Below are 14,549 nucleotides of genomic sequence, written 5' to 3' on the forward strand. Positions count from 1 at the left end.
AAATAAAAGCAGGGAGAACTGGAGATATTGCCTCTTGAAAGAAAGGACCACAATAGGGAAAATCTAAATTTATGAGGTACTTTTTCTCCCTGGGAGACCTCAATCTATGCAGGGCTAGTCAGCTAGAACACAAGCTGAAAACTTTAATCTTATTGATGTGATGTGGAAGAAGATAGTGTTCAAAGCTTCAGAGTGACTGAAAATTAAAAGAGAAACCACGTGAAAGAGGAGGCCACAGGAGAGTGATGTTCCAAAACCTGTAGATATATCCCCCTCTGTCCTGGAGGGAACTCTGTGCATGCAGAAAGAAGACGTATGGTGAGAAAGAAGGGTTTAGTGAGAACCAAAAGCTAGAAGACTGAAAAGGCTGAACAGACTTTTCCTGCATCTGTCCACTGCTGAGAAAATTGTGTTTGAACTTTTAATTTAATCAACTTAAGGGAACTAGATAAACATATTAAACATTTCACTGAAACCTCAAGTGTACCATGCCTTACAAGTAAAAATCAAACTGAAGTTTTAACTTAAGAATAAAGCCCAAAGATCAACAGCTCATATTAAATGGCTACTTCCATTTCTGGCCATGAAGAAATAATAGCTACAGGCATGCAAATCCACCATAAACAATTAGAATACTAACAAAATGTAAAAAAAGCAAGCCAACCCAGGATCAAGATGGTCAGCCAGTAATGCAACTGTGTCTAGAACAAAATCACCACTGTTCAGAAGATAACAAAATTTTATAGCATGTCACCTGCAATGTCCAGTGTACAGTAAAAAAAAAAATTAGCTGGTATAGAAAAACAAGCAAAATATTAACAAAATACTAGAAAAAGGAGACCCAAGATCAAGAGAAAATAAATCAGTAGACATATACCATTAGGTGATACAAATGTTGAAACTAGGGGGCAAGACCTTCAAAGTAGCTACTACAATATGTTCATGACCTTAATAGAGTTATAATCAATAAATAAAAGGGGAAATTTCAGAGGAAGTTGAAAATATAAAAGATTACAAATGGAAATTCTAAAACACAAGAGTGTACTATATGAAATAAATAATTCACTGGATACTTCTATTTCTTGCCATGAAGAAATAACAGCTATGGACATGCAAACCCACCATAAACAAGTAGAATACTCGACAAAATATGTGAAACAAAGGGCAAGATTGTAAAAAAAGGGAAATAAACAAGGTTGATCTTACCATTTTCATAGCTTTCTATCTATAGACAATTTAAAACACAACCAATAATGACACTTAGTTTGCATATTGGCATTTGTTACATATCTACACTAATAAAAGAGAAACATGGTAATTGGCTTATGACCGCTACCCTTCCCATTGGCTAATCAGCGAGATATGCAAATTAACTGGCAGCCAAGATGGCGGCCGGCAGCCAGGCAGCTGATGCGAACAGGGAGGCTTGCTTGCCCCAGCATGAGGAAGCCAAGGTTCCCTGTCTGCAGCTGGAGGGCTCTGAGCTCCTGAAGTAACAACTCCAAAAGATACAATGTTTCAATTATAGAAGCTAAAAGATGGCGGTTAATTTGCATACTCAGGCTCCAAGCTGAGCGAAGCCAAACAGCCCTGAAGCCACAGAGCAGAGAGGCCTCACTGCCCAGGGATCAGCAGAGCCGAGAGCCCTCCCGGCCCCAGGATCAGCGGAGCCGCGAGGCATTAGGACCCCGGGATCAGCGGAGCCATGAGGCCTCAGGACCCCGGGATCAGCAGAGCCAAGAGGCCTCCCAGCCCCGGTTATCAGCGGAGCCGAGAGGCCTCCCAGCCCCGGGATCAGCAGAGCCAAGAGGCCTCAGGACCCCAGGATCAGCAGAGCCAAGAGCCCTCAGGGCCCCGGGATCAGCAGAGCCGAGAGGCCTCTCAGCCCCGGGATCAGCAGAGCCGAGAGGCCTCAGGACCCTGGGATCAGCAGAGCCGAGAGGCCTCAGGACCCCGGGATCAGCAGAGCCAAGAGCCCTCAGGACCCCGGGATCAGCAGAGCCGAGAGGCCTCTCAGCCCCGGGATCAGCAGAGCCAAGAGGCCTCAGGACCCCGGGATCAGGAGAGCCGAGAGGCCTCCCGGCCTGGGATCAGTGGAGCGAGAGGGGTCCTGGCCCCGGGATCAGCGAAGCAAGGAGACCTCCCAGCACTGGGATCAACTTGACAGGGGGCAGCGACCAAACACCTGATTGCCCTGCAGCTCTGTGCATGACAGGGGGCGGTGCCCCAACTCCCCAATCGGCCCTGCTCTGAGCCCGACTAGGGGCTGCACCTAGGTATTGGGCCTTCCCTCTGGCACCCAGAAGCAGGCTTAAGCCAGCAGGTCATTATCTCCCAAGGGGTCCCAGACTGCGAGAGGGCACAGGCCGAGCTGAGAAAAGCCCCCCTCCCCCAGTGCACAAATTCTTGTGCACTGGGCCTCTAGTCCTATATAATAAAAGGGTAATATGCAAATAGACCAAACAGCAGAACTGAACAACCAATCAAAGCAATATGCTAATGATATGCTAAGGTGCTCTACCACTTGCTATGATGTGCACAGACCACCAGAGGGCAGACAGTCAACTGGTTGACCAGTCGCTATGATGTGCACTGACCACCAGGGGACAGATGCTTTTATCATTAGGTTAGCTTGCTGCTGGGGTCCGGTTGATCAGGACTGAGCAAGATGGGCTGGACATGCCCTGGAGCCCTCCCTCGGTCCCTCCCCAGCCCAATCGTGCACCTGAGGGGTCCCTCAGCCTGGCCTGTGCCCTCTCACAATCCAGGACCCCTTGGGGGATGTTGGAGAACCGGTTTCAGCTTGATCCCACAGGTCACTCGCCTTGGGAGGACACCAGATGCAGGGCTCATGGCTGGCAAGCACTGCTGTGGCAGCATGAGCCTCTCTGGATTGGGACTAATTGGGCAAGAGCCCACAGCAGGCACAGTGGGGCCAGGATGAGCGGGAGCAGTAGGTAGGAGCTGCAGGCATCGTTGGGCTGCGGGTTTTGGCCCAATCCCTGCAGGCCACCCAAAGGGACCCCACCCGTGCAAGAATTTGTGAACCAGGCCTCTAGTATACAAGCAAAAGGCATAACAATAGCAGAAAGAGTGAGAGGAAGGAAAATGGAATTATATATTTTTAGATCCTTATCCTATAAGCAAATCTTAGAGTAGCCATTAAAGAAGAGGTATAGCACAGCTCAATGGTTGAGCGTTGACCTATGAACCAGAAGGTCATCGTTCAAATCACTGTCAGGGCACATGCCTGGGTTGTGGGCTCAATCCCCAATAGAAGGTGTGCAGGAGGCAGCCGACCAATGATTCCATCAATGATTCTCTTTCATCACTGATGTTTCTATTGCTCTCTCCTTCTCCCTTCTTCTCTGGAATCAATCAAAATATATATATTTTTAAAAATAGGTATACTAGACATAAAATATAGTATAGAAAGGATTTTAATTTATCCAAAAGAAATCAGGAAATTAGGTAAATAGGAATAAACTTAGAAAATAAATAGTGATATTGTAATATTAAGCCCCAATGCATCAAATGAATTCCATTGAAGATAATAGTCTAAATAAGCCAATTAAGAGGCAATGATTGTCATATTGGGTAAAAAAAAAAAAGAGCTAACAATATATTTTTTAAATAGAAATATACCTTAAATACAGAGAAACAGAAGTTAAAATAAAAGGACTGAAAAAACATAAACCAAGTAAACACTTATAATATGATGTGGCTATCTAATATCAGACAAAGTAAATTACAGACAAAAATCTTTCTAGTAGATAGGTAAGACATTTCATAATGATAAAGGATAAGTTCATTAATAAGATATAACAACCTTAAAATGCATTCACTTAAAACAGAGGAACAAAATACATGAAACAATACCTTATATACAGAAAGAAGAAATAAGCAAGCTTACAATTATAATAAATTGCTAGTCTCTTTTTTATTAATTAAAAGAATAGACAGAAAAACATTAAGGACCTGAATAATACTACCAACTAATTTGACCTGACATTTATTTAACATCCTACTCTAAAAGAGAAAAATCCACATAATTTTCAAGTGCATAAGAAACATTCATTAAGAACAAATGCTGGTCCATTAAAACAAATCTCCACATTTAAAAGGCCATATTCTTACAATGTACATGCTCAGACCTTGGTGGAATTGAATTTGAAATCAGTAATTAAAAGCTATCTGGAAAATCCCAAAACATTAGGAAATTCAACAATGAACTTCTAAATAACCTCTGTAAAAAAACAGAAATCCTTAGAAGTGGAAAGCATTTTTTCAACTCTATACTGAATATCAAAAGTTATGTTAAAAATTATTAAGTAACATAAAATATTAAATTAAAAGATTCAGCTGAAGAAGTGCTTATAGAGAAATTCATCACTTTTTTGGGAAATTTATCACTTTAAATCTTCATATTAGAAAGAAGTAATGCCAAATAATTGGTATTAGTTTCTATCTTAAGAAGCAACATAAAAGTAAGTAGAAGAAAAAAAAGCAGAAATTATCAACTAGAAAACAAATAAATAAAACTAAAAAAGTTAAAAGTTTATACTTTGAATAACAAAACTGATGAAACCTTGTCCAGGATGGTTAAAATAGGAGAGAGAAAGGAAGGATGGGGACAATAAAAAAGGAGATGAGAGAAAATATAAATCTCCAGTATCCTATATAATAAAAGCATAATATGCAAATTGTCCCCTTGACCAGCAGTTCGTCTGGGAGTTCGGCCAGGGGGCAGGGCTGGCCGGGGGAAGGTAGGGAGGCTCTGAGTGGCAGGGATTGCAGTGACAGCAGCAGGCTACCAGGGGAAGCGAGTGAGTCCCCGGCCAGTAGCCTGCAGCCAGCAGCTGCTAGGGAACCTACCAGTGAATAAATTTCATGCATTGAGCCTTTAGTATAAGAATAAAAGTGGAGGTATTATTACATCTTGCAAACATTACAATAAACAATTACAAATAAGGAGATATCTACATATATATAAAAGCCTAAGTGACCAGTCAGTTGACTGATCAACCTGTCACTATGATGTACACTGACCACCAGGGGGCAGACGCTCAAAGCAGGATCTGCCCCCTGGTGGTCAGTGCACTCCCACAGCGGGAGCACTGTTCAGCAGACCGACAGGCTCAGCAGGGACAGCATGAGTGGGAGTGGTGGGGCGCCTGACCGGAGCTCCAGCTCCTCCCAGGCCACCTGCTGCTTTGGACACTACTACATCCCTCAGGGGATGTAGGACTGGTGGTTTTGGCTGATCCTGTAGTCCAGGCCAAGGGACCCCATGGATTTGTGCACCAGGCCTCAAGTAGAAAATAAGCATCTTCCTATCTAATAAAAGAGAAACATGGTAATTAGCCGTACCTCTGCTACCCTTCCCATTGGCTAATCAGGGCGATATGCAAATTAACTGCCAGCCAAGATGGCGGCCGGCAGCCAGGCAGCTTGAAACAAGCATGAGGCTTGCTTGCTTCAGTGATGGAGGACTCCAACATTCCCCGCCTGCTGCTGCTGGCCTCTGAGCTTGCAGTTTGAAACATTGTTACAAATATAGAAGCTAAACAAAACCCCAGAAACCTGCTTTCAGCCAGCCGGGATCTCAGACCTGGAGTTGAAACAGTGTTTCGATTATAGAACCCAAACAAACCAGATACCGGCTTTCAGCAGCTGAGGCCTAAGAGCTGAAGCCAAGCCTCAGAGCTAAAGCTGGCCCAGAATAAAAAAAGAAAAAAAGGAGGGGTTGGGAGCTTCAGTCACCCGCCAGCCTGAAAACAGCCCTCAGCCCCGCACCCAGACTGGCCAGGCACCCCAGTGGAGACCTCCACCCTGATCCAGGACACCCTTCAGGGCAAACCAGCCGGCCCCCACCCATGCACCCGGCCTCTATCCTATATAGTAAAAGGGTAATATGCCTCCCAGCACCGGGATGAGCGGAGCCACGAGGCCTCCCGGCACCGGGATCAGCGTGACAGGGGGCAGCGCCCAAACCCCCTGATCGCCCTGTGGCTTTGTGTGTGACAGGGGGTGGGGCCACAACTTCCCTATCCACCCTGCTCTGTTCATGACAGGGAAAGGTGCCCCAACCCCTGATCAGCCCTGCTCTGTGCCTGATAGGGGGGAGCTCCCCAACCCCCTGATCACCCTGCGGCTCTGTGTGTGACAGGGTGCGGTACCCCAACCCCTCCCCACGAGCCCTGCTCTGTGTGTGACAGGGGGCGGTGCCCCAACTCCCCTATTGGCCCTGCTCTGTGAGTGACAGGGGTGAGCTCCTCAACCCCCTGATCAGCCCTGCTCTGTGTGTGATAGGGGGAGCTCCCCACCCCCTGATCAACCCTGCTCTGTGCGTGACAGGGTACGGAACCACCCCCCCCCGATGGGCCCTGTTCTGTGAGTGACAGGGGGCAGCGCCCCAACCCCCTGATTGGCCCTGCTCTGTGTGTGACAGGGGGTGGAGCCACAACCTCCCTATCGACCCTGCCTTGAGTGTGACAGGGGGCGGTGCCCCATCCTCCCAATCGGCCCTACCCTGAGCATGACTGAGGGTGGCATCGCAACCTCCCAATCCACCCTGCTCTGTGCATGACAGGGGGTGGCACCCCAACACCCCAATCAGCCCTGTTCTGAGCCTGACCAGGGGCTGCACCTAGGGATTGGGCCTACCCTCTGCCTCCTGGGAGCAGGCCTAAGCCAGCAGGTCATTATATCCTGAGGGGTCCCAGACTGCGAGAGGGCACAGGCCGGGCTGAGGGACTCCCCCTCCCCCCCGAGTGCACAAATTTTTTGCACCGGGCCTCTAGTATCTAATAAAAGAGAAACATGCAAATTGACTGTACCTCCACTACACTCACAAGCCATGCCCACCAGCCACGCCCACCAGCCATTCAGGACCGAGTATGCAAATAAATCAAACCAAGATGGCTGTGGCCACAAAGCTGGAGCAAACAGAAGGTTTGGGTTTCCCCTGGTGATGGAGGAAGCCAAGCTTCCTGCCTGCCCTGGCCAGCCCTGAGCTCCGCTCAAGGCAACAAAGTTTCAATTATAGAAGCTATATAAATCCCAGATATCTGCTTCCAGCCCTTGTGTCCTCTGCTCAAGGAGGGTCTGGGAGCCTGGGTTGCCTGAGGCCGTGGCCAGCCTGCAAACAGCCCTCATCCCCTCACCCAGGCTGGCCACGCCCCCCCCTGAGGGGACCCTCACCCCATGGGGGCGTGGCCAGTCTGCAAACCACCACAGGCCCCTTTCCCAGGCTGCCCCACGCCCCAAGGGAACCTGCACCCTGATCCAGGACACCCTTTAGGACAAACCAACCAGCCTCCACCCGTGCACCAGGCCTCTATCTATACTAATAAAAGGGTAATATGCTAATTAGACTGGGAGACCTTCCAGGACACCTTCCGGACGTTCTTCTGGACAAAGCCATGGTGGCAAGGCCAAGGTAGAGGTGGTTAGAGGCCAAGAGGGGAGGGCAGTTGTGGGTGATCAGGCTGGTGGGGGGAAGGGCCATTGCGGGTAAGTAGACCAGCAGGTGGGGGCAGTTGGGGGCAAGCAGGGCATCAGTGGGGGTCAGTTGGAGGTGATCAGGACCGTGGGGGGAAGTTTGGAGTGAGCAGGCCAGCAGGGGGGCAGTTGGGGGTGACCAGGCCAGTGGGAGGGGAGGAAAGGTAGGGGTGAGCAGGCCAGCAGGGGGGGAAGTTGGGGGTAATCAGGCTGGTGGGGGGCATTTGGGGGCAAGCAGGCCGGTGGTGGGGCGCAGTTGAGGGAGAGCAGGCTGGCAGGCAAAGTGGTTAGGAGCAATCAGGCAGACAGGCAGGTGAGTGGTTAGGAGCCAGTAGTCCCGGATTCTGAGAGGGATGTCTGACTGCTGGTTTAGGCCCAATAGCTGTAAACTGGCAGTAAGACATCCTTCGAAGGGTCCCAGATTGGAGAGGGTGCAGGCTGGGCTGAAGAAAAACCCCTCCCCCATGCATGAATTTCATGCACCGGGCCACTAGTATGCTAATAAATTTCAAAACTTAGATGGATAAGACAGATTTATTAGTGAGCAAAAACCAAAAATCTATTTACCACAACCAACATAGAAGAAACAAAAATTCGAATTAAGTTTAAATTTCTAAAAATAAAGAAAACTCCAGGAACAGATATAATTGCTGAATTCTAAGAAGTGCTTAAGGAAGAAATAATACAAGGCCTGAAAAAACTCTTACAAAATATAGAAGAGAAAGGAATAAATCTCAACCTATTTCATACAGCTAACAACCCTGATTCCAAATCCTTACAAAGAAAACTACAAATCAATGCCCCTCATGACTAGATACAAAATCTATACTAATAATAGCCTAAGGGTGTCAGGACCATTTGGACGACCTAACAGTGGGCACCGGGACACTGGGGTGTGGCAGCGAGAACGACCACTCCCCCTCTTGGTCCCTTCCCTAGCCAGCAGCTCCCATCCCCCATGGAGAATGGGGAGCCAGGGGTGGATGGCAGGGGACACGGGCCATGCCAGGCCAAGGCCTCTGCCCTGCAAGCCCCCCCCCCCCACTCCCCACCCCCAGAGTGTGGGAAAGGCATACCTCTATGACCTCTCAGTCCCTCCCCCTGGCCTTCAGGCTCCCATCCCTAATGGCCAATGGGAAACTGGGGGAACCCTGGGGGGCCGGGGCATGCAAAGGTGCCGGGCCAAGGCCCCGCCCCCAATCACCCCACACTCAGAGGTCGACCAACGCCAAGGGCAAGGCCAGCGAGGGGGAGAATGGCCAACCTCTTGGTCCCTTTCCCCCGGCCCACAGGCTCTCATTGCCCATGGCATACCAGTTTCCATTAGTGGGAAGAAGATACAATAGAACAGCCTGGAAACGGCAAGTCTTTTTCTTTATTGATACTTTATCGCTGAGCTCTAGAGAAATAATGGCCAGGTCCCCTGTTGGGTCCCTCGTAGCCCTGTCTCTCCTCCTCTGCTCAGCCCTGCTGATCATCGGGTGTCCCAGAGCAAGAGGGAGAGAAAAGCTGGACTTAGCAACGCCACCCACCCAAGGGTTGGGGGTAGCAGAGGGGCATGGTGACTTTGGAGTCACACAGACTCCGCCAGTTAGACCTGTGTAACCTCTCTGAGCCTCGGTTTCTTCATCTAAAAAATGGGTATGATAACAGTACCAGCCTCAGTGGAATGTTACAGGTGTGCATGAGATTGTGCACATAAGGCTCTCAGCCCGGTGCTTGACAGGTACTAAGCCTTACTTTGCCACTGTGATTATCTGCCCCTGCCCTCCTTGGGCATACGAACCCGTGTTTAACTAGCAGTGTAGGCAGGTGTAGAAACTGCCTGCTCCGTGTCCTGGGGTCCCTGGGAGAACTCGGATTCCGGATTCGCAGGCAAGATGGCTCTGCAATATGAAACCCCTGAGGGTCAGGAGTCCAGCTGGGTCCCAGCATGTGCTCCCTGGGTCTCCGGGGCAATACTGCTGCCTTCCCTCTCTTCCCGGCACTGTCCTGTCCTGCCTCAGTTGTCACTCACGCTGGGAATCCCTGCGTCATCTGTGTGCACATCTGTTCCCCAGCAGCCCCCACTCCGTGTGCCTCCCAGCTCTGCCCTGCACTTTGGCAAATCACTTAATCACTCGGCACCTTTGTTTTCTCATCTGAAAGCTGGGAATAATAGTGCCGGCCTCCTGGGGTTGTTGATCAAACCAGGTCACCAGGTGAAGAAGCGCTTAGAAGAGTGCTGGGGCCTGTTTTAAGTGGCCATTCAGTGTCAGCTGTTCTGTTATTACTGTTGAAAGGCGAGTCTTCTAGGAGTAGGGGTTCTGCGAGGTGCCACTGTCCTGTGAAAACCCTGAAGGAGAATCCTCAGCCTCTTTCAGAAACTGTGAGCTCATTAGCATAATAAACCACCTGTGAAGGACCTTTGACTCCAATAAGCATTGACAACAAAGAGTAAAAAGCCTGAAGCCAGGGCCTGGATGTCTGTCCTGTATACCAGTAGGTTGCTGGTTAGGTTCCCTGTCTGGGCACATGCCCCGATTGTGGGCTCAATCTTTCTCTCTTTCTTCCTCTCTCTCTCTCTCAAATAAATGAAAACACATTGTAAAAAATAAAGTTAGAGGTGAAGCCATTATGGTCCCATGGCTGCAAACTAGAAGAAAATATAACTCAACGAGATTAAGAGACTCTTTTAAAAAAAGAAATTATAGCAATAAAAATAACATAGAATTCCAAAGAGGAAGAAAACAGGCATCTAAAGGAATCCATGTAGCTACAGGGGAAAATGCTAATGATCCTAGATTTTAAAAGACAGACTGGAAAAAATGTATTTGTAGCAAATATTTGATAAATACTTAGTATCTTTAATATATAAGAGCTCACACAAATCCTATATATTAAAAGCCTAATATGCAAATCAACCGAACTGCAGAAGGACCAGCGGAAGGACTGGTTGCTATGATGTGCACTTAACCACCAAGGGGCAGACGCTCAACACGAGAGAGGTCCCTGTGGTCAGTGCACTCCCACAGGGAAAGCGCTGCTCAGCCAGGAGCCGGGTTCACAGCTGGCTAGGGCAGGGGCAGTGGCAGGAGCCTCTCCCACCTCTGTGGTAGCGCGAAGGACCAGTGAGCCAAGAGATAAGGAACAGTGAGCTGGCAGGTGGTAAGGAGCAAGGCGTCCCAGACTGTGAGAGGGATCCTGGACTGTGAGAGGGCACAGGCCAGGCTAAGGGACCCTCCCCCAACCCCATCCCCCAGTGCACAAATTTCATGCACAGGCTCTCTAGTTCTTTATAAAATATTAGCAAATCAGATTAAGTAATATATGTAAAAAGCATCATATATCCTGATGAATTGGGGTTTGCAAAGCAAAGTTTATCTTTGAAACCAGTCAATAGAATTAACCATATTAACATAAATAAGGAGAAAAAAAAACAGATGATTTTTCAAATATATGCATAAGAAGTAGTTCATAACTATTAAAGTAAATGAGTGAAGTTAATAAAGTGATAACAGAACAACATATTAAATTAAATTTATATATTATATAGAATAGTTGAGAAAATTTTATGAACCCAATTAGTGTAAAAATAATCAAATACTCAGAAAAAAAGTTTAACACAACCATACTCTGAAAATGACAAAATATTGTTGAGAGAAATTAAAGGTAAATGATAAAGAGATACATCATATTTTTGGAGAGAATGACTCACTATTTAAATGCTTAATCTCTCAACAATAAAAAAAGTTTAATCTCTCCAATTTAATGTATAGATTCACTGTGTTTTTAAGAAACAATTCCAACAATATTGTGTAGAAACTGACAAGATGCTTTGAAACAGTTCTTCTGCCAAAACAATTTTGCAGGAGAAAGTAATGGAGCGTTCACATTACCGGATCTCATGACTTTCTATAAGCTACAGTAATCAAAACAGTGGTTTGGCAGATGGACAGATATATAATAAAGACATGGAACAGCACAGGGAATCCAGGAATGGATCCATACATATATGGTTAACTGGGGAAAGGCAAGTTAATAAATGATGCCAATGCAATTTGATATATACTTGGAAATAAATAAGCCTCAACCCTCACACCACATGTAATTACTTGAAGAGAAATTATATACTTAAGCATAAAAGTTAAAATTATAAAGCTTGTAGAAGAAAATATAAGAAAATATCTTCACTATCTAGAGGCAGGACACAATTTCCTAGGAAGCACTAAACATAAAAAATTAGCTTGATCAACTGTAATTCACTAAAATTTAAAACTTGCTCATCAAAAGATTATTTAAAAAATGAATAGAGAAGTCATAAACAAAAAAGTATTTGCAATACAAATACATGACAAAGATTTTGTATACGGAGTGGTTATATCAGTAGCAGGTGGCAAACAACATACTTTTAAAAAGTTTAAGATTTAGACATTTTACAAAAAAAAATGTGAATGTCTAATATGCACATGTAAACTTGCTCACCATTTTTAGTCATCAAAGAAAACTGAAGTGAGTACTTTGGACACTCACAGGAATGGCTAAAATTACAGACTGGCAAAATCACATGTTGGTACAATATGGTAATATTGGAAATAATATTCTTTGCTAGTGATTCTATAAAAGTATGCAATTTGGAAAAAATTGTGTAAAGTCTTTTATAAAATCAAAGTACTTCAATCCTGTTACCCAGACATTCCACTTTAGTTATTTCTCTCAAAGAAATAAAAAAAAAAGTGTTCTCAACATAGCTTACACAAGAATGTTCATTTTCTGAAGAGAAAACAAATAATATATGATATATTCACACAAATTAATACTGCTCAGAATTAAAACATATTAATTGATATATATATATATATATATATATATATATATATATATATATATACATATATGACATTATGTTTAGTGAAAGAAGCCAGATGCAAAATGTTATGTTCTGTACCATTCCATTTATATATATTTTAAGAACAGGCAAACATATCCATAGTGATTGGTAACAATTTTCTGTAATAATGATAGTAGATTTAATAGGGATTTCTTCTTCAGGATAGTATATATAGATTACAAAGTATATTTTGGCTGTCTCTCGTTAAATTTTGACTTTTTTTTTTTTTTTGGCTAAGAGAAAGCACTTTCTTCCATAAGTGCCTCATTTCTTATTATATTTCACTAGAGGCCCAGTGCACAGATTCATGCACTGATGGGGTCCCTTAGCCTGGCCTATACCCTCTCACAATCTGGGACCTCTCGGGGGATGTAGTAGAGTGTGAAGCGGCAGGCAGCCAGGTAGGAGCATGAGCCCAGGCTGGGCACCAAGCCGTTCCCACTCATCTCGGCCCTGCTGTGCCTGCTGTTGCCTCCTGCTGCCGCTCAGTAGCGTTGCCATGGAGGTGGGAGAGGCTCATGCCACCTGCGCTCACCAGCCATGAGCCCAGCGTCTGGCGCTGGCAATTGGTCAGGTGAGTGGCACTCTTGCTGTGTGAGTCCACTGACCACTAGGGAGCAACTCCTGCATTGAGCGTCTGCCCCCTGGTGGTCAGTGCGTGTCATAGCGACCAGTCGACCAGTCACTTAGGATTTATATATACATAGATTGGTATCAACATTACTAATGAAACTATTGATTAAAAATAATTTTCAAACAAACTTTCACCAGTTAAACTCAGTAATTATAATTTTAAGAAGTTTATGGGAGTCTTAACAGTATGAGCAATGGCTAATCATTTTTGTAAGAAACTCTAGTCAGTTAACCCATTTGCCTGTATGATGTGTGTAGCCTCTCATTCATTACTGCATATCCACTCTCAGGAAGGAGATTCAAAAAATAATCTACGTGCCACCAGCTAACTAATTATCCACAGACTACATAGGTTGGTACTCACCGATTATTATTGGTTGTGGTTCACTTTTTACTCCAACCCCTGCACTGGTACTTGCTGCAACTTCTACCCGGTATTGAATACCTGGGAATAATCCTCCAATTATTACAGATCGAATGGCTGCATCCACACTTTTGTTGATATGAAATCGTGTTTCATTTCCCAGACACCAGATCTACAGAAATGTAAAGTGAATAACAAAAGAAGATAGACTTATCCTTTCTCATAATTAGATCAATATAGTAGATCAAATATATTTAGTAGTGATCAACTACTTCCTAGGCTTATAGAAGTACTAGAGGCCCAGTGCACAAAATTGGTACACGGGGGCGGGGGGTCCCTCAGCCCAGCCTGCACCCTCTCTAATCCAACACCCCTCAGGGGATGTCCAACTGCCTCTCGCAATCCGGGACCACTGGATCCTAACCGCTCATCTGTCTGCCTGCCTAATCATTCCTAACCACCTCTGCTTGCCTGCCTGATCAACCCTGATTTCTCCCCTATCAGCCTGATCACCCCTAACTGCCCCCTGCTGGCCTGTTCATCCCTAATAACTTCTGCCTTGCCCCACACCCGGGACCCAGGATTCCCTCCATCCGCTGGTCGCAGGCACCTGGGACCTGGGCTTCCCTCCCTCTGGCCGGCCACAGGCACCCAGGACCCGGGCCAGCTTTGCCTGGGGCAGCTGCAGCCACAGGCGGTGGCCCTCAGGACTGTGGGGTGGGTGGCTTGTCCCTCTCCCAGGCTGCAGCCCCAGCTGCTGGGGCCCAGGACCACAGGGCAGGCAGCTTGTCTCTCTCTCTCGGGCCACAGCCTGGCTGGTCCCCATTCCTCTCTCATGAGCTCATTTGTGCCTGACTAGTCTCCATTCCTCTCTCCCCAGTGTTGAATGTCTGAGCCATTACAGCATTATAGTGTGAGGGTGTGACAACGATTTGCATATTAGCTCTTTATTATATAGAATTCATTATTGATATTTTTAAAGCCTAACTTATACAGTGTGTGTTTTTGTGTGTATGTGTGTATTAAGGAAAGAACAATAAGGAAAGCTGAAACTCTGCCATGTTCCTTTATAACCAATAATCAACATTGAATTCTCATAACACAATAATTTCCTTAATGCCTGTAGACAGTGGTCCCTGGTTGAGCATGTGCATAGGGATTAAAACATAAATTCCTCTT

The 14,549-nt window shown here is 46.0% G+C and overlaps 1 protein-coding gene across 7 annotated transcripts in view; it reads right to left on the reverse strand.

Annotated features, from left to right (window-relative positions):
* ROBO2 (roundabout guidance receptor 2) overlaps nt 1-14,549 on the reverse strand; it is a 690,593-nt gene that overhangs the window by 85,251 nt on the left and 590,793 nt on the right. For all 7 annotated transcript variants that reach the window (XM_059688089.1, XM_059688088.1, XM_059688085.1 and 4 more), the window contains exon 17: nt 13,371-13,542. In XM_059688089.1, the coding sequence (XP_059544072.1) occupies nt 13,371-13,542 (172 nt within the window). The remainder of the gene's footprint in view (nt 1-13,370; nt 13,543-14,549) is intronic.

This window comes from Myotis daubentonii, chromosome 3 (genome assembly GCF_963259705.1).
Source record: "Myotis daubentonii chromosome 3, mMyoDau2.1, whole genome shotgun sequence".
Lineage (NCBI taxonomy): Eukaryota > Metazoa > Chordata > Mammalia > Chiroptera > Vespertilionidae > Myotis > Myotis daubentonii.